The sequence below is a fragment of the Rhamphochromis longiceps genome, linkage group LG14, assembly GCF_057381845.1.
Source record: "Rhamphochromis longiceps isolate RC_006_pf linkage group LG14, R_longiceps_female_GT1.1, whole genome shotgun sequence".
Taxonomy (NCBI): Eukaryota; Metazoa; Chordata; class Actinopteri; order Cichliformes; family Cichlidae; genus Rhamphochromis; species Rhamphochromis longiceps.
Window position 1 is genome coordinate 35,266,116 of NC_140570.1, and position 20,678 is coordinate 35,286,793.

At 42.8% G+C, this 20,678-nt stretch overlaps 1 protein-coding gene across 2 annotated transcripts in view; it reads right to left on the minus strand.

Moving 5' to 3' along the window:
- cdon (cell adhesion associated, oncogene regulated) overlaps nucleotides 1-20,678 on the minus strand; it is a 33,605-nt gene that overhangs the window by 1,678 nt on the left and 11,249 nt on the right. Inside the window, exons 2-17 of one of the 2 annotated variants that reach the window (XM_085429423.1) lie at nucleotides 16,763-16,901; nucleotides 15,911-16,189; nucleotides 15,248-15,394; nucleotides 14,393-14,536; nucleotides 14,008-14,295; nucleotides 13,657-13,926; nucleotides 10,592-10,866; nucleotides 10,085-10,259; nucleotides 8,734-8,850; nucleotides 7,931-8,134; nucleotides 7,127-7,308; nucleotides 5,780-5,885; nucleotides 3,366-3,488; nucleotides 2,905-3,096; nucleotides 1,120-1,430; nucleotides 923-1,002 (exon numbers count right to left, since the gene is read on the minus strand). In XM_085429423.1, coding sequence (XP_085285549.1) covers nucleotides 923-1,002; nucleotides 1,120-1,430; nucleotides 2,905-3,096; nucleotides 3,366-3,488; nucleotides 5,780-5,885; nucleotides 7,127-7,308; nucleotides 7,931-8,134; nucleotides 8,734-8,850; nucleotides 10,085-10,259; nucleotides 10,592-10,866; nucleotides 13,657-13,926; nucleotides 14,008-14,295; nucleotides 14,393-14,536; nucleotides 15,248-15,394; nucleotides 15,911-16,189; nucleotides 16,763-16,835 — 2,966 coding nt within the window. In that variant the 5' untranslated portion in view covers nucleotides 16,836-16,901. The remainder of the gene's footprint in view (nucleotides 1-922; nucleotides 1,003-1,119; nucleotides 1,431-2,904; nucleotides 3,097-3,365; nucleotides 3,489-5,779; nucleotides 5,886-7,126; nucleotides 7,309-7,930; nucleotides 8,135-8,733; nucleotides 8,851-10,084; nucleotides 10,260-10,591; nucleotides 10,867-13,656; nucleotides 13,927-14,007; nucleotides 14,296-14,392; nucleotides 14,537-15,247; nucleotides 15,395-15,910; nucleotides 16,190-16,762; nucleotides 16,902-20,678) is intronic. The other variant, XM_085429424.1, reaches the window with a different exon arrangement.

Sequence of the window (20,678 nt, forward strand, 5' to 3'; positions counted from 1 at the left end):
GAAGGGAAACATTCATTAATGCCCGTGCGTTGCTGAGTGTTCACTCTCTGACAGCTCTTAGCAGTGCTTTACATGCTCATTCTTTCTCTCTGAAGGTTTGCCACCAGACACAGAAAAACTCTGAATTAATATTACTAGTCCACAAAACAATGACAGCTCTAACACAACTGGAGCGCTTCATCGTGCTTCAAAAACTGTTTTCATCAGAGATTACAGGCCACACAGCCTCTAAGTAACTGTGACACATTGTGGTTTTGCTCTTCAGTGAAGTTCCAAAAAGCAGAGAGTTGCACGCAGCAAAGTTGTCCCTGTTTTTCCGAACTCAGCTTCCCTCAATCGGGACACGATTGGATTGTGACCTCACCCCCCTCTTTTCCCAGCAGACGGAGGTAAATAAACACAGGACTCATTAGGTCTGCTGGCTGGGTGCACACAGGGTAAACTGTGATGCTGGGGACCCTTAAATACATAAACAGGACTAAAAGGAAGGCAAATGTGTCCGTGTGTGTGTTTGGATCTCAAAAGGGGCTCTTGAGCACTTCTCAGCGATATCTTAGTAGAAATATGACCGATCTGTATTTTTAGGCCCAATTTGAAGTAAACAACGTTAATTTGAAATCCCAATAATTTCCATTTCCAGATTTTTTTCACTTGTTTGCTTGTTATTTCATTTGATTTTCCACACTGATCACTGCAATTGAAAGTAAATAATCTTAAAAAGGGGATGTCATATTTTCATTGGAGAAAAAAAGAGAAGATGTAAGAAAACTGTACAGGGACATAACTATATAAGAAAAAGGATATACAACTGGTATTACAAAGCCCATTAAGAAAAGTCCCGTTTCAGTTCACCTGCCAAGTGTAAAATAGATCAAAAACCCATACAAACACCTTGCTTAAGAGTTAGATTATGCTATCTCACCTGTTGTTGTTGCAGAGGTTTTGACAGCTCATACAATCAGAAGACTCTGTTTGGGGAAGAGCTGTGTACATGCCTCCACCCTGACAGGGAGACACAAACACCAGATTAAGCCACACTGAATGGAATTTGTACCTGTGCATGTAAAATACCACAATTTAAAACATCATGGACATGGACACCACGACCTCAGCACTCACGTTATGATGGTGGTGAGGGTGTGAGTGCTCGCAGTCCCGCGTGCTGTGCGGCAAGGTGCCGTTGTGGCCATGCGGGGGACCTGGTGTGTACAGATTCCCAGAGCCGTTGAGCAGTGCCAAGCCATTCGGGAGTTTGTGGTGGAGGTGATGGCATCCTTGGGGTAACATCTGGCCACTGTGTCCATAGCCACTGTGGATACCCCCATTAACGCGACTGTTGCCAGGCAGCGTGGTGTAGTCGAGCACATGGCCGTTCAACTCTGGTGACTGGTACAGGTAGCCGGGAGCATCAAACTCTGCAGCAAGAGAGGCTACAATCAAGATAGGAACAAGACCAGTTTCAGCTCTGGAGTAACTTTAGCTTGAAAAATTATTTAGGGCATCAGCTGGAATAGTTTTGGATATTGCTTAAATAGACAAAAAAAACTGTAAAACTACAATTCCAAGAAAGCTGTAAATAACAGCAAAATAAAATGATTTAAAAATCTTTGATTGCTCTGACCGCAGTAGAGTTTTCCACTTGGTGATGGTGGCATTTTTGGTGGATGGCAAAGACAATGATTTCTGGAAGCGTTCCTGAGCCCACGTAGTGATTTCTAGTTTTCAATACAGCTCCATCTGTGAGCTTGAAAGTCACAGGCATCAAGAGTCTTTTGATTATATTATTTAGTATAGGTTATTTAACGTAGTCTTCATAATTTTATATTATTCTGACAATGTTAAAAATTGTAGACGCAACTTGGTGAATCTCTGCCTATCTGCCTCTTCTAATTTTATTTAATTTAATAACTGTACAGTACTCTGTTTATAGTAACCATTGTCCTTGATGTAAATATGTAAGAAAAAAAATTGTGTATGTTTCTGTTCTGTGTCCTGTGTACTGTTTGTTGTATATGTGTCTTTCTGGCTGCTGTTACAACCAAATTTCCCCTTGTGGGACAATTAAAGGATTATTCTATTCTATTTTATTCTAAGATGCTCTTTTTATACCCAATCACATTACTGACCTGTTGCTAAGTAACAATTAGTTTCAAAATGTTCTCCCTTTTGTTGCCCATGTCCCAACATTTTCGAGATGTGTTGCTGCCGTCAAATTCTCGATGAGCTCATATTTTTCATGACATACTAATATGTCTCAGTTTAAACATGTTTTCTGTGTTCTATTGTGAATTAAATATAGGTTTGCAAGACCCGAAAATCACTGCTTTTATTTACATTTTACTGAGTATCCCAGCTTTCTTGGAATTGGGGTTGTATGCGTGGCTTTGCCAGTTTTGATGATGTTTACAGCCCCCCAGACAAGCAACCAAACAAGCATTTCAGCACTGGTGACATAATTCAAATATCATATTGTAACAGGTATCATGTGCCCAACTGTTTGATCAACTAAGATGTTGATGAACTGCGATGAATCATATGCGACCCTCATACTTACATAAAAGGTGGAAACCAGTGACCCAGTCTACGAAATCTTTAAGCTACAAAATTTCAGCTATTTACAGATCCAGCGGGTCTGATAAAGAGCTCATCTAACAATGGCCAACTCTTTTGCAGGCACTGTGGGATCTGTATATGCACTTGGCATGAACACTTGGAATATGTTTCACAAGCTGTCTTGGGGCCAGCTATTCTCAAAAATGAGTTAACTCTTGCATGCTTGCTGTTCATCTTGCAGTGAACAGCAGTGTAAGATAGAGCATGCTACGAGAAAAAGTTTGCTTTTCATACCCTGAGCAATGTTTGGGTATTGATTTTTAGTCTAGTCTACTTTGATATTAAACTCACTGTGCATGTTGTTCTGTTGACGATTCCTCCACAGACAGATGATAATAAAGGACACCAGGATGAACACCATCACCGTTAAAACAGAGCCCACAATCACGTAGAGCAGTCCTCCAGGAGGGCTTGGGGTATCCACAGGATGGGGGTCAGATGGGGTAATAGGGTGCTGGCTGGGTGATCCTGGAGACTGGCGTGCTGCAGAAGAGAGGAAGAAGGGGACATGAGGAACAACTTTTTACCCATTTGCGTTAAGGAAAATAACAAGGTACAGCACCAAACCATAAAATGCAAGCCATTGTTGTTGAGCTCATAAAACCCAGTACATTTATGTTGTGTAATTTTGGTGATCATACCCGTCATTAAAGTTACAGCCTTTGCAGAAACATGCCTGGACTTCTGATAAACTAGAGGTTTGGTTAAAGTGTGAGTCATTTCTTCTGCATTACAGCGTTGTGTTTCCTTACCTCTGGTCTCACAGATCATGACGTTACTGTATTCACTCTCTCCCCCGTCATTAAAGCACTGCATTTTGATATCGTAGGAGGTCTCAGGTTGGAGATGTCCAATCATGTGCCAGTTTTTTATACCTGGGAAGGCAGGAAAAAAGGGGGACAAAGGTGAGAAATCACTTCCTCTACAAGTCAGTGTTGACACAACTTGTTTAAACTCACAGCCAGTTTTTCGCTTCCTATTGTCCTTCGCTTCAGGCTTCTCACTCAGGTCATGTTCTTTCCCTCTCTCTCTGCTTCACACCCAAACCTTGTCTCCTTCTCTGACAGTCTCACCAGGACCCAGACAGTTGCCTTATTCGAGACAAGCTCCATATATGGCAGCTTCATGTTTGTCCTGGCTTGCCTCCAGTATTCCCACTCCACACTCACGCCACTGCTGCACTACTACACACTATCACACTACTACGTGCTTTGAAATCACAGATGAGACAGCTACAGTCTCCAACATGGAAATGCCACATTTCCTACAAATGAGGCTGAAATAAGCTGCTGTACTTGTCATGTTTCATTTCATAACAAGTATAATAAATCGCTGCACATGTACTACCTATGTCCCGAGGTAATTTTAGTGGGAACACGTTTTTAGAGAGGAAGCATACACTGAATCTCAGTATTTAATGTCAGTATCACCGTAACAAAAATGCCTCTAGGCAAGTGAGCGACTTAGAAACTGTTGCAAGAAAAGGTCTCTTCTAGAAAATAAGGATAAGGCTGGGTATGCTATGGGACAGGTCTCCTTTGTGATCGGCAAGCAGCGATGGCATGAGTGTATTCTAAATCTGACCCATCCTTCCCTCGTCAAGTGTAGTTTCAAAAGACATAAAAGGCCAAAACCTTTAGCTTAAGACTAAAAAATGGGACTTAACACGTCAATAGGTGATGTTATGGTCACTACGTCCAATTTTATCAGCTTTTTATTTTTCCAACTGTGGCCTCAGTCACACAGGACAAGAGATCAGTCAGAAACCTGTCGGCAATTTCCCGTTACCAGGATAATATTACAGTCACACTAAGGAAAACAATGAATGGAGACAGTGGCACAACCAACATTATTGCACCATGTGCAATAAACAGACTACGTAATTGCCTTTGATATCATTGCTTCAAAGATGGAGGCAGTCAGTTGCCGTCCTCAAAGCAACTTCAGTGCATCAAGACAGCAATAAAAGGGCATTTAGATGGCTATCAGTCTGCTAACGGTTTGCAATTGAATGGCGTTAAGCTGGCAGTTGCACGCAATCTGTTTGTGACTAACACGATTACTAACTGTGATAAAACAGCAAAAATTCCAAATCTGTTATTGTCTACTGCAAATCTGTTCCCATCTAAATACACAGAAAATCACATTGAACAGAAATCCAAAATGTTCAACTCAGCACAGTCTAAATAAGATTGGTTGTTAATTGTCGGCAGTTATCTTCAAACCTTTGCCAGCCTGTCTGAGACTGACTGCAGCGACTGTGCCTTGGGTTCAAAATTGGTCAGTTTTTTGGGTACTGCAAGTTAAACCTCATGGTCACCAGTTGGTTGGCCTCAGCTACATGCAAATGTGAAAAAAATCAATTTAATCACCAGACAATTGATTCAAGTGCCATTCTCTCTTCTGCCACTCTTCTGAAACTGGCAACATTTTAGTGCAAAAAATAAGACAAATTCTTCTTTAGTCCAAATCTTGTGCTCAGTCTGATTTGATACTTTATTTGCCAAACTGTAATTTTATGAGCATACCATAACACTATAACACTGGGCTTTGATGGGTATTACCATTTTTTCAGCTCTTAAAATCTGACATTAAGTGTAAGCTGGTCAGAGGTTCCTGTTTAAATCTACTAATTTTTAAATGTTATAGCAACGCAGCTATCCACATCTTAAAATTTCTCTCTTTAATGACTGAATTTTTGGAATTTGTAACTTCGGTGTAATAACAAGCTGCTCGCTGGGGACAAAGACCAAACAGACATTTGTCCCTGGCGGTGTGGAAAGTCACATACTCAGATGCTGGAGAGATGGGCAAAGTGAATGGATGCCCCTCCCTCCCTTCCTGCACCCAGCTCAACTGTTAGCATTCCACCCAGCAACCTGAGCTGCTCTCGTCTGGTCGGGCTCATATTACATCTCCGGCCTATTAGCTGGCAACCATTTATTAAAAACAGATTTCAGAAAGCAGTGCACTCTCTATAAATCAACGCGCCAAAATGCACACCACTCTCGACACAGTATCCATTACACTTCCAAGTTTATCTGTAAAGCACGAGCTTACGTCTACAACAGGACTGGGGGAAGCTGTCGACAAACACTCTACACCGTTACTCACTCGGTATGCAGTGGAAAAACATACACGCGGTAAAACATGTAGCTCCACTTACCTTCAACCACGTCCCTTTTGTAGTCGCTGTCATTGTCACTGTCCGTGGGCCGGTAGTAAATGTAGAAGCCTTGGATCGGAGTGTTGTTGTTAGTCGAGGGACTATACTGGATGGGGATGGAAAAAAGATTATGTTGGACTACAGCAATCTGGTAAGCAATTATCATACAAAGAGAGGAAATTTTCCAGCACCTAATAGCGGGCCCTGTTATCAGCAGATGTACAAGACTGCAAGCTAGATTGTGATTGCACTGTCTGTCTGAAGTTGAGGAAATAATGAGGCTGTCTGAGGTTAAGTAAATGTGGGGAACTATCTACATCCATCTGCAACCAAAACTGTTGTAAGGCAGAAACAGCTTTGAAGACAGAAGAATCAAAACCCAGAGGGACAGGGCCTCCCTTTCTTGCTGTTGGAGCAGAGCTCCTATCAGTACAGTCTGATTGGCTGCAAAAGAACCACGATCAGTTCAAACACAGGTGAGCCACCTGGAAAAGTCACTTCATCAGCCAAACTTTTCCACTGTTATGCAGGGACAGGAAGTTGTTCAGATCATTTTGATGAATGCGCACTTAACTTTGGAGACAATTACAAGCGATGCAGCTCTTATAGGAGCCTGAACAGGAATCATCAGTAAAAGCGGAAAACATTATCAACCATGTTGCGGCTGGCATAATTCTCCACTCATTATCGTAGAACACATGTCGGTAAGGGCACGCGCTGTTTTTCTTGGCTAACATAACATGAATTTCCACAGCAATTGTTCAGCGCTCCAGTGGGTTGAACCGGAGATGCTGATCATGTCGGCACCCTGTATTTAGGCGTAAATAAATCCACAATGGCATGGCATTTTGCACAAGTCAACAGACTTTTTAAGCACGGTTTAATCAGATCTGACTTAAGTTCCGGTGACCACTGAAAGAAACGTTTTGGCTCTCTACTCATTCACTTTAAAATTCCAGCCCAAGCAACCGAACAGAGCCACTGCCATAAAGGTGCTGAGTCCTAACAGTTGCCACTAGAATGTAAACGCGTTAGTATTTCATTTTTATACTTTCTTGCTTCCATTTCAACAGTATTTCATATCTGTAGCTGTGACATCACTGTTTCACAGTATCCACAGAAAGGAAATCCACAAGGAAACAAAAGTAGCCAGATAATCAAACACGACTGAAAAACCTTTTAAATGCTAATTTTGGTCAATGCACTAGAATACTGCGTGGACACAATTACTGTAAATACAGCAGTTTTGTGTAAAACTCACTGATAATTTTTGACAGTTTATCTTTGTTTTCACTACTAAATGCGCTTGTTTGAATGCCACTACTACTTCCATGATGTACTACTCACAGTCCAGCGCAGCATGATCTGTGTGTCGCTGATAGCATCCGTGGATGAAATATGAGGCCCAACCACTGGACGGTCTGTCTTAGGAGGGCTTGTTTGCGGCACTTGGTACGGCTTCGAGGGAATGCTGTGGGGGCTCTCACCGTACATGTTCATGGCTGCCACCCGAAACTTATAGGTGGATCCTGAGTGAGAAATACAACAGGAGCAGCAGTGTTACAGTACAGTGTTGCTAAGCAAAAGCTAATGTTGGATTTCTTAAGCAGGCAACACTCATATGATGCTGTTAGTTGGTGTATTGGAACTGAAAGGGGAAAAACAGCTGATGGCACAGCATCTGAAATCTTGTTAATAGTTGAAACTTTATATTATTTATAATATATATACTATTTGCTGATGTATGATATGATCTGTTTTATCTGGTTTATAAAGTTTGAGAAGCCCTCAATGCTTTGACCATAAAACTTTTATTTTCCCTTATTAATAATTGTCCCTGGGTATTTTATTTTATTCTCACTATTACTTTTTCTCTTATTTTCACATCAGCATTTTTGCAGACCAGTGACAACTACAAATCAACATAGACCAAGAAATAATAACAACAACTAATTGCTGTTTATCAATTGTTGATTTCATTGTCAGTGATAGGGTAAAGTTTTTGCGAGCCGAACGGCAGCATAAAGTTATTTATAAGAATTGTGCTATTTTTCAAATCTCCTTAAAAAAGGAAATTCTCCTCTGGGCAGATCAATCATTTTCTGCATCACTGGACTGTAGAGAGAAGTTGTGAACGATGTGTAAACTCACCAGGCTCCAGATTGCGAACCTCCACAGACAGCTTCAGAGGTGAGATGTTATCTGCAGCCACAACCCACTCGGCACTGCGGCCGCGTCTGTACTCCACGCGGAAAGCTGTGATCGGAGAGCCGCCATTGGCTCTCGGGATCCAGGTGACGTATGCTGAACTTTCAGTCGCCATGGAGATGGTCGGGCGATCGGGAGCCTCTGGAACTGGTGAAAAAAAGCAAATAGGAATTAAACTCGTACCTGTCATTACTGCATCTGAATTCATGCAAACGTGATTACGGAAAAAGAAAAAAAAGTAAAGCACGCACATCACAGGGAAGCCACAGAGGGATGTATACTTACTGCCTGGCCCCTTAGTCACAGAGTTAGAGAAGGCAGGAGCGAGTAAGACAGAAAGAAAAGAGGGTTAGTGAAAAGATTAATGTGAGTCTCAGCAAAGTAGGGCCTGTTTGTGACGCGAGTAAGTCAAATGCACGCACACAGATACACACACTCATTTCTGACCCTAAAGCTGTGTGTAATCTCACAGCATCTCTCTCCCAAAGAGTCATTACGGGGTGTCAACTATCATCTGACTGTTTGTACTCTGAGGCACAAAGAAACAAAGCAGACCACATCTAAACATTAAGCTCTGCAATCTGTTTAACACAGTCTGGTCATGAACTCCACAGTAACTAGCTACATGACAGAAAGCCCCATAATTTTCCCCAGAAACATCCCACAATCATTGTCTGCACAGAGTCTAGCAGCTGCAGCAACAACGCAGGGCCTTTCAGACAGTCTGCGATTGTGTCGGCACCAACCTCTGTCATGTATGACAACTCCAAAGTGCGTGTTGGGGGTTTTGTCCTCTGGAGCTTTGGGTGGCACGGAGATGACGGGAGGCTTGGAGGGATTCTTGTTGGGGGAGGTGCTCTTCTCTGAGAGAGGAAGAAGAAAAGCTGGAGGTAAGAAAAACATCAGCACTGCCACCAGAGGACACACTTCAAACATCAGTTTTGTAAAAATCTGCTTACGGCTGCATAAAGATCTGTGTTTTAAATTGCACACTAGGACGTGTTTTAAACAAAATGGGCGTATAAAACCTGCAAATTTCTTAGTTTACGGCAGGCCTTTGAAATTGTTTGTGGGTATTTGAGTTCTTTGTATCTATTTGGTGACTTGTAATGGTTGTAAAGGACTGTATATTTTTATAGACTTCGTGGAAGCATAAAAGTTTATGGATTTAGTATTTCTCTACCAGAATTGGATTCCTAAAAGCAGGAAGAGGTAAACAGAAGACACATAAAAATGCACGTTACTCTTCTTCTTGTTCTGGTAGAGTTTGGCTGGACGCAGGAGCCCAGAGGTTGGCATTTTGATGGTCCTGGACTATTTTGTAAATGAACCAGTATCCCTGGCTTTGCATATTTCTGACCAGGGAATATTTTGTAACCCTGCTGTGGTAAAGCACAATTGTTATTGTGTTGGAATACTTGCGGTCATTCTTCTTTTATTTGTCTCTAAACAGACAAAAAGCATGTTCACGCTTGTCTACGATGACTGACACCGGTCATTATGATTGTGTTCACAATGGTGACTGGACGACCTGCTGGAATACCTGAACAGGTAAGGTAATAATCTACGATTACACTGAGTAAATGGCTGCATATAATAATAAAATTTCAATAACTGTCTTCATTGATCTGCATAAGATTTTATCATTTTTTCTTCATTCTGTGCCAAAAGCCAAAAGTTGAAGGCACTTTGTTTGGCCTTACACAAATCACAAATATCAAGCTAAATCCCTCAAATTAATATAATTGCGCAAAAACTACAGTAAATCTTCTTGCAACCCTAAACGAAAAATTCATTGTGCTTTGCTCATTTTTCTGTCCTCCGGAGACTGCTATCAGCGGAGAACATGCTTCTGTTTCTTCTCCGACAAATGTATTCTCTAGCGTCTGCTCAATGTTAGTGCAAAATGTCCAAAAACAACCAGACCCTCCTTAACTCAGCATGGCCCTTAATTTATTGTTCAATCTTTGTAGCTTTGGTGGAAATGAGAGTAAAGTTTTTTTCTTACAGCATTTAGCAATTCCCAGGAATATTAGCAGATACTGATTAAATAGTGTTTGAGAGTTTTCTTCATTATAAGCCAGTGACTGGGCTGACCTTTGCCCGTGCGGAAGGTGAGCATGGCCGGCTGACCCTCGCCTGCTGAATTTCGAGCCACCATCAGCACCTCATAGAGACTTAAGGACTCCAGCTCTGACAGCCGCAGGGTCTTCTCACTGCCAGGCACACGGACCGTGTGCCAGCTTCCCACCACCGTTCCCATTTCATCAACCTGACACACAGACACATACAACAGCATGACTAAAAATGACAGTGATAGTTAATAATCCTTCGTATTTAGTCTCAGTTTAGTTTAGAAGCCTGAGCAGCATCACTAACAAAGGCTGTGATTTACACAGGTGCTCCACAGTCACATTTTCCAACTCCAGCAAAACCGATTCCTGCCAACAAAGTTTAACTAGCAGTTTTATAGTCAGAGTGAGACGATTTCTGAAGCAAATATTTTAGAAGGAAAGTGAACAGCCTTTTATTCATATTCATATTTTCAGGGTAAAATATGAGCAAAATATTTCAGAAAAACTAAAGAAAAAGATTTTTCCCTACCTTACGGTATTTAACAAAATAGGCGTTGATGGGATTGCCTCCATCGCGCCCCGCCTTCCACTCCAGATCATACACATCAGGCTTGTGAGTCTGAGGTGGGCTGATGATGATGGGTGCCTCTGGGGTAGGACGGTTGCCGCTCCTATCAGCCGGCAGGTTAATCGGATCTCCTTCGTTTTCTGTGAGGAGACGCTCGTGGCCCTCGTCGCCCTGTATCGGGTGGAGTGACGGTGAAGCTTCAGGCAGCGCACCAACAGTGGAACCCGACTGTGAATCTGTCAGTGAGGAAGATCAGAGATGATTAAAGTGAGATGTGATACAGTCGCATCAAAGATCAGTCAGATTCACAACAGACTTTGTTAACTTATGATCACCAGGCCACATCAGCTCAAGTCTCAGCTGATACCCTTTTACACATGCAATCTGCAAGCTGCTTTTCAACCCACCTCCACAGGTGACTCATCTTTTCAGTGCAGACTTAATCAACGTCAAGTCTACCGTCAGTGATGCCTGCTTTGTTCTGTGTAGGGGGTCTTAGTGCAACTTTCCTGAGTCATACCATTAAATACAAATGACTGTAGATGGAAACGCCTATCTTTGCTCATACTTTAGGCAGAAAATAAGATTTTGGAAAGTCATGCTTTTCATGGCATTAGGCAAACAAATGCCATAAATAACCGTTAACAGTACTATATTTGTTGATCTCATTTTTGTGTTGTGTATGTTCACTTTTTCCAATACAATTGTGGATCTTTGTTCAGTTTTGTACAGCATGGAGGAGGAGAAAGCACCAAGAAAAGCTGACTAACACAGTGGCCCCGCCTGTGCACAAAGGGCAACTTGCTGGAAAGTTTTACATTTGGAACAAATATGTGTACAGTGCTACATCAAATCACACTTTGCTTTTTTTATTAAATCCTTGTCAGAGCCAGAGTGGTCCACCTGGGCAAATCATGCGAGCTGGGAGTCTTATTATGGCTGACATTAGCTTGGCAAAGTTCAGGTGAACTGTTGGGTTTTTTTCACAGACATTTAGAAGCCACAAAACCTGGGACTGCTCAACTTTGAGCCACATCTCAGAGGTCAAACAGAGTCACAGCTGAATATTAAAAAACAAAACAAGTGAGTAAGGAGGTAAACACCGCAGAGGCACACACACACACTGCAGGGTCCTGGGTCCAGTTTCAGGCTGTTTTTGGTGTATGTGGGACCGGTTCACTTTGTAAAACAAACAGGCCTAGAGCTGGTAACACTAGACCTGATCCTGGGACTGTGGCCAGCTGCCACACATTCCACACACCAACCATTAAAATACCGGAGAGAATCAGACCTCAGCGCTACATCCAGCCCTCCACACGTTCCTGTTCGTTCAGCCCTGCAACACTCTCACCTCTCCACAGCTCTGACTCATAGCTCAACCACAGCCAGGGCTCCTACTCTGACACAATGAGAGAGGAGGAGGCGATTAAGGACACAGCGACCTCACTATTCTGATGGGAAGGAGTGGTACATTACAAGTGCTAGTAAACCAAGAAAAAGATACATTGCCAGGTTCTTCCCAGAAAAAGGTCATGGCATTAGAGGAGAGCACCTGGGAGTGAATGTGGTGGTAAATCATGAAGGATTAAGGACAGAGACAGGAGCCTGGAAAGAGCCTGCTGGAGGACCTGTGGATACCTCCTTCCTGTGAAGACGGATCCAGTAAAGAGTAAAGTGTTTTGACTCCTCTTGTTTCACAAGTTTCAGGCAGTAAAAAGGCCAAGTCTTGCACTTAATGATCTTCTGTCACTGATAACCAACAAATAATGACTTTAGTGGATAACTTTGTGATTAGTTTGCATGTTAATTCATAAAAGGTCAAAGAAACCCAGACCACAGCATGATAGAATAACGCACATCAGCAGGTAAATACAGGGTGCTGTCAAACCAAATTTCTTTCTTTGATGAATTACTATCACAGGCTACATAAATCAATAATACTGTTTAATTTGAATGTAATAGCATTTGATAAGCTCCGGTGCCTGGTACCTGATAACAAACTGAATTATCAGCTTGTTTTGTGTATAAAAGTGGTCTGCAGCAAAAAATATTCATTTCTGCAGTTTGTGGAGGGAAGCAAACGTTTTGCAGTGAACCCACCTGATGGTGACTTGTACTCCCTATGTTCTGCATGTAGCCGCATTAATCATTCTGAAGATAGCAAGGAGAGCTCAGGAATGGGGCCTTGGAGTAGAAGGAAAGCTTGGGGGAGACTGCAGGAGGAGGAGGAGGAGGAGGAGGGGGATGGTTGTGATGTATTAATAAATAAAAGGCAGTTGTGTATGATGTTGACAGCTGGGTGGTCTGGTCCTCGTCATAACCCTCCACGGCTACTCCTTACATTCCAGCGTCCGGGGGCTTATCCCCGACGGTGCGCACAAAGCTCACTCTCACGCTCAAGCTCAGTTCAAGGCTCAGGAGGAGGGCGGCCTTGGCCAAGCCTCCCCTGCCAGTCCTTAGAGAAACACGTACATTCACACTCACAAAGCGAGGGCTCCCTGCAGATACTGTATGCACAGGCCCCACAGAGATCCCATCTGGTAAGATGCCTTAACCCTTTCTAACAATACCCTAAATTTTTTGTAACATTTGCAATGCAGTGTATTTCTTGGAACTTCTAACTTTCGGTGTGTGGAACATCTTCAATCTAAGACTCCTCCATTTGTGATGCAAATGCAGGGAAAAGTCTAAGTAAGTTTTGGATATACTGGCTGTCAGATCTCTGCACTCTCTTGAACATAATGGGACCAGATGGCACTTGTCTTGTGGTGCGCAAAGTGATAAAAGAAAAAAATATCAGCAGTGAAATCATAACCCAGTTACTGAAGAAATCTCCAAAACCAGACACCGAAACAATCTAGCGGCACGAATGTCACTAAAGGCTGAATGAAAAATAAATATGTTTGGTTTTGGGATGAATTAAACCTAAGAGAAGAAAACAACCTTTAGTTGTTCCCAACCTAGGAATCAACAAGGCAATCCGGTACAGCTTTTGTTGTTTGATAGAGATAACTGATCATACATACCTCCTTGAGTTGTGAGCATTCCAAAGGACTGCGCTGAGCTAAAGCCATTGTCCAGCAGACACTGATAAACTCCCTCATCCTGTCGTGTCACATCTGAAACAACAAGTGAGGATCCAGAGATCTGAAAGCGATGTGAAGGGGTGATGGGCTCTGCGTTGAACAGCCAGGTGATGTTTGGAGATGGATTTCCTTGGGCTACACAGATAAAACGAGCAGAGGAGCCGAGAGAGGCGAGCTGGTTCCCCGGTCCCTCGATGATGGAAACAGGCTCTGTGAAGGTGAGCGTGAAATGTTAAACATCTGCATCAAACAGTCACCACTCACACTCCTCTCTCATTGTGTTTTTCTTACCGAGAACCTTCACAGTATAGTTAGCGCTGACGAGAGTCCCCTGCTCCGTCTCAACAGCGCAGGTGTAACTGCCTTCATCGCTTCTCATCGCCCCAACAAAGGCCAGATTGTTGTGCTGTCGTTGGTGAGAAGGCCCCGGTATGACCTTGCCATTCTTAAACCACTTAGCTGCAGGTGCAGGACTACCAGACACAACACACTCCAAGGTCAGCGGCTGCGACTTCTCAATCGAAACAGTCTTTGGGGTTTTGGGATAAACGATCTGCACTGAGGAGGAGGGGTCTGAATCTAAACAAACCAAAAAAAAGACAAAGACGTTCGTTGGTCTGACATAACAGAGCAGACATATAAACGCTTCTCCTTGATTTAACATCATCTAACTTACATTTGACGGACAGCTTAGTGCCATGAGACTGTATGACGGTCTCCTTGGTAACAGGGTTCACTGCACCACATTTATACATGCCCTGGTGCTGGGCTGAAACAGAGATAATCTGGAGGTTGCCAGATGGAAGTATTAAATAGTCATCTGAAAAGAGAAGGAAAGGATTAAAGTAATAGGAAGGCCTCCACAGTATACAGCCAGCATGCATCACACCACAAGCAGATGAACAAAAGGGGACCAATGCATGGATTCCTTCATAAATTTTCAAAATGAATGACCAAATGGAAGTGTCTGTTTTGAGGAAATCATATTCACAGATGGCTTCACCAAACTTTACTTAACTCCCTCAAAGTAGTCTTCACTTCTTATCAGAGTCTCTACACTGGAACAAATTATTTTTAAAATCAATAAAAACAAAGCAATAAAAATGAAATATAGAAAATCAAATGTTTATTTATTAAAACAAGAATACTATAGAAGGAATATGTACCAATCAAGGAAAATTCATTTGACCAGATTCCATTAAATCTAAAACTCTGCCTTGCACTTATATCACAAAATCACATGGAAAATTTACATGTAATGAAAAATTTTCATAAAGCTCAAAAATACTCAAAAGGCCTCATAAATGAGAGCCACCTTTATCTCCCTTTGATAAGTGATAGTATATATAAATAATATTTAGCGTAGTGCAGTGTTGCACTTTTTAAATATTCTACAGTCTATTTAGAGCTCATGAATAAATAAAGAAAACTGACATAAGTGGTATTTTTACAATTGAACACTTTTTGACTTTTTCAGAGAACAGCATATACAGTTAGAAAAACTACACATTTATCTGAGTTTCAAACATACCTTTTGAAGCTTCCACCCAGCCCCCCTGTATCCTCAGTCTAGGAATAGCTGGAGGAATGCTACGTGGTAGAGGACACTCTATAAGAGCAGTGCTCCCTTCCTGCACTGATAATGACCGCCGTTGGCCATCTTCGTATTTTGATATTTCTGCATGGATAGAAATAAACACAATTGCCTTAGTTCAACTTTCCTTGAGTCCAGAATATCAGACATTTAATATCTTCTGAGCATCTGCACAGTCAGTGACAAAGATGATCAGCACTACTTGAGCTGAGCTGTTTGTGTTGGACCACTTGGCTTGTTTATTGTTGCAGTGAGTGATTCGACTCATGCCTGATACAGTTCCAAAGCAAGGTCAGCCTCTTAGCATACTGTCCAAGAGCAAGAAGCATCCCAGCAGGAACATGCTGCACACAGGAAAGCCCAAAGCTCATTAAGGATACCGGTCAAGAGGCATCTGGAACGATGCCCGAGTAAAAGCTCCTACTGCTTCCTTCCCCTCCGCCACTCAGCAGCAGGCAGCTGAGGATAGGCATTCTTTCTAAGTGTTCAGCAATCACGAAATAGCCTTCCTTTTCTCAAGGCCATTTCCTCTCTTTCTTCATCACTGCGCTTTGAAGTGAGCGGGAGCATGCACAGGACTCTAATTCTCTGCATCCGTACCTGCTATGGCAACACGCGCGTAGCGGCTGGCGATGGCGGGCCCGTGGCCTAAGCGTGCCACACACTGATAGACACCAGCATGACTGGGCATAAGGGAGGAGATTGTGAGGGAGCCACTGCCAAGCTCCACACCAGGCAGAGTGTCCCGGTCCAGGGGAAGGCCTCGGAAGCGCCAGGAGACCACCGCTGATGGAGGACTTACAGAGCACTGCAGATGGACAACAGAGCCTTGACTCTGAACCAAGGAGGCGGGCTCAGAGTGGAAAGATGGATATTGAGCTGATGAGAAGACGAGAGCAGAGAAAAACAGGTTCAGACATGTGAATTAATAAACGGCAGGCTTGCTCAAATTATAAATCAAATTATAACATTGTTGTTAAAGCTGTTTTAATAAACTTACACAATAGAGACTGACTGACAAATTACTGTGCAGTATTTGCCAATACATTTCTTAAAGTAAAAGGCAGAAAGATGCTTGCGATAATTTAGAAAGAGTATAATCCAACAGCCTGTCAACAATTTCCCTTTTTTCAACAGAATTGCTTTTACACCAATAATTTCCAGTATTAATTTGTTTTTTGCTAGGGAAGACCAAAATGTGTAATTAAAAGGTCCAAAATATTTACTTTGAGTTGCACAAGTTAATTTATGGCCAATCAGGAGCTGAATCAGGAACACGCCTCTAAATCATCCACCTGACACTGAAAATATTTGCCTTTATTATTAACTATCTGTGTGTCCTCATTTGTGGACAGCATCCACTGTGTTTGTCAGCTTTGAAGCTGATCTTCTTCCATTTAAAAAAAATTATTCTTTGCTAATAAAAGTAAATAGAGCTGTACAACAACTTACATGAGCAGGTGATCAGCAAAGACTGGCTGAGACACAGCACAGTGGACAGGAGGACCCTTAGGCCACTGTCCATGGTGCACTTTGACCCCTGCCAGAGGCCGTGTTGTCCAGTAAGTACGTCCACGTCTGTTCAGCAAACCTGCAACACACAGATGAGTAGAAAAACATATCAGGCCGCAGCTCTGCAGAGAAACATGGCGTCATGTACGCGAGCGCAAGAGACGACATGTAAACAAACAGCAAAGCAAGGAAGAGGAAACCAGAGGTGGGGGAAAAAAATCAATTAAGTTCCCGTTGAATCCTGAACGACAATCCCTCTAATCTTCACGACACATCCTCTTTACACACTCCTTGATCTACACCTCCCACCCTCTCTTCTGACCCCTCTTCTCACCCACTTCAGTGTCTGTGTGGAGGCTGGAATGTCCAGCCTCTCTGCTTCCTTCTCTTCCCACAAGACCGCTGAGATCTCCTGATAATGGAGTATCTGTGGAGAGACCGTCGCCTCACTCTTAATATCACTCTCTTGTCACACTGTGTTGCTTCCTCATAGGTTCAATGTAGCCTGAAGTGCAGGCCAGACACACACGGTAAGACAAGAGAAGAGCCAAAGAGAGAGACAGAAAAGAAGTGGAGGGCACGTAATTAGGAGCATTCCTCTATCCTTTTCAACCAGACCCCCCTCCGAATGCAACGCCTCCTCCTTTTTCTAAGAGTAATCCGGGCAAGCTTTGATCCCAGGTTCCTGGTTGCTAACCAGGGTTTGAGCCTGAGGCTGGCGGGACAATGGTTGTCCAGCTGTGATATTCACACTGGTGCTTCGTGGCTCGCAGACATTAGCGGAAGGGCCAACCGAGGCTGAAGGGTGGGTCAAATTAAAAGCATGATGCCTGGGTGGGAGCGGCGAGGCTCAACAGGTTTCTAACCCTCATTCTCTAACTAAAACATTGTTTCGTCCGCCCGACAATCAAGCAGGTCAATTTGGTTAGCCTCCTCTCGAGGGTGCAGTAGGGCTTGAAAAAGACCTGTTGGCGTGGGGCTACAATGAATATTTATTTCTGTCGTCAATTAATCTGCTAATTACTTTGCCAAAAAATAAACACAGGGATGTGAAGTGCTTACATGTAATTACAGTAATGCTGTGTGTATTAGGAGCACAATTAGTAATGTGCAAACTGTAATTAATGTCTCAAGCTTATACTGTAAAGGTTCAGAGCCTCCCACAATGAGACAGGCCTATTGTACCAAACTAAAACCAATGAAGCTTTCTTTGTAAGAAGATTAACTAATACAATTTTACCTTGTCATGTTAAACACCCAATAGCAACTCTGAAAGTTATTGCCATGAAGAGCAGTGTAGTTGGGATGAAAGTGAAGGTCAAGTCTGATGATAGGTGTGGTCTAACCCACGAGTAAATAGCGCTGGAGTCCATCCCACTCTCACTTCACGCCCTCCTCAGACCTTCTTTAAATTTTCATCTACTGTATTTGGTGTATAGTATATAAATATGATTAACTGGGGTAAAAACATTTTCTATGAAGGGTTCAGTCGAAACAGCAGTCTCTGAATTTGGTTACTGTCATGGATAGTGTGGCCTTTCGAGACAACTACACAAGGGGGTGTGAATGTTTTGCTTTTTTACATATAATTTGCTCATTTAAAGACATCAAGAGAGTGACTACTTTAATGGACAGAACAACACAAGGTACTCTAGCAGGCAGGCCAAACTTCCACTAAATCGACCCACTGAACTGGACCTCTCCATCAAGTTTGTGACATCGACAAGTTGTATTATACAACCAAGCAGGTAAAGTGGTCCTTTTGAAGCTTCAAAATGCAGCATTTAAGACCAATAGGTGACACCCCTGCACCTCTGTCTATATTTTATATGCAATCTAGTGGGGCTCGATATAATCAGAAGATGCTTTCTAGCTTTATGGTGGTGAAAGGTTCATAAATTCTTATAAAAGCCACAAATGGCAAGTCAAATGATTTATTGTGCCAACGCTATGTATATGCATTGCTAATTAGTTAACACTGTGCATTTTTTAAGGTCATTCTGAATGCTGGGGCTTTTGCTGCCTTCACTTGATGTATTCATACCCACTCTCTTCATCTTGCTCTCTCTCATTCTCTCAGAGGGCATACTGAGAGGAGAAGGATAGAAGAGGCAGGAAATAATAAACTCTTCCAGCTCTAGGCTCACGCCCCTGATCACCCAGAGGTCAAAGGTTATGGAGGAGTAGCAAAAGAGCGAGAGGATGAACCAGCGGGTGTCTGGTGGCTCTGGGACAGCTCCCAGAGGTTACCTCCAGCTGTCTCCGTTTCAATTACACACACTGACACACACACAACTAAATATTTAAAGCAAAACAAGAATAAAGTGCTTAAGAATTAATATTTAAAAATGAATTCTTTGTGAACCCTCTAGCCTGTAAGCTAGTTTACAACTGCCGAGTTTCAGGAACATGCCATGATGCATATGGTGTATTCTTTGCATTTTAGGCTCCATATTAACTGTGTCCATGCTACTTCACACAGATCAAACTTACATCTTTGCAGGCTGGCGTTTCTCCAGCCCACAAGTTGCAACAGGCCCTGCACACTACCCCCATGTCATCAGTGGAAACTATCTTTCTCTCTCTGCCGGAATAATGATATATAATTACAATAATAACAACAGTGCTAAAACAATGAACAACCAAGCATGGGCACACTGGCACACAGTACGGTGAGAAACCGGAGCTTTTTTCCCTCTGGCTACCTTTCCTTCGCTCTCTTATTTTAACCTGTTCAGTCCTCCCATCAGGAGGGCCAGTTGGGCACTAAAGTTCTGAATGGATGCCCTTGTGTAAACACACACACAGCTGCCTATCTGCCCTATTGATCTGGCACAACGAGGAAACACAAGGGCATCATTCCTGTTTCTTATCTTTTTGGCTTTCCCCTGACATCCGCCACCATGAAGCCTCCTCAGTGGAGACAGACACTGTGAGGATATCTCTTATCTTTCATCAGAGACTAGTCCTAATGCTGGCAACACTGGCTGCATGGAAAGGCAAGTCCAATTTCCTATTTCCAGACACCCAGACAAAAGTTGGAGTGGTCCTTTTACAAAGGGGAAGTCCCTGTCAACTGGAGCTGGATCAGCCTGAGACTCTTTTTTTCTTTTCCAGTGTTAATGGTGGAGTGTTGATCTCACTCCTCCACATTTTACCACCTAAAAGGAAAATATGTGGTATTCCCGTTTTCTTTCTCTCCTTCCCGAAAATCTGATCTTATGATACTGTCTGTTTTTGCACTCACGGTGTGGATGCATGGCCCTTCTCGAGGCAGGATCGAGCAGCTATAAATCGAAGTGACATCCTGCATAAAAATCAACTGTGCACCGTTGAAAGATGATACACCGAAAAAGAGTTTATTAAAATAAAAAATTAGGTGGATGTGTCAGCGAGTTCAAGTGGAAACGTTCCTATTTTTTTGGGTGTGGGGGGTTGACCCATGTGTGTTTGGCAAATCTTTGACTGACACTTGGCTTAACGGTGCAACTGCAAGAAAAACATCAATCTCCTGAGACTTTGTAACTCTGTTTTCTGTGTTGTTTTTTTACTTCATCTGTCATACTCCCTTCCGGACAACTCCACAGTACAGATATATGATTGAGAGGCACCACCTTTATTTTTCTATCAAGGGAGACATTCAAACAGAGGAATAAAACCATCTACCCCCTCACAGGACAAGCAGGATCCCTGGTGATGACACAGGAGAAAATAAACACACTGACAGGCTGCCCTCAGGGAAAAGAAAGGGATTTGAGTTCTAGGGCGATTAGCACCTGCACCTCTTTTTTGGCCCCCTCTCTGCAGGAACTACTTAAAGCCCCATCTGCCCCCATGTGGGACTGGCCCATATCCC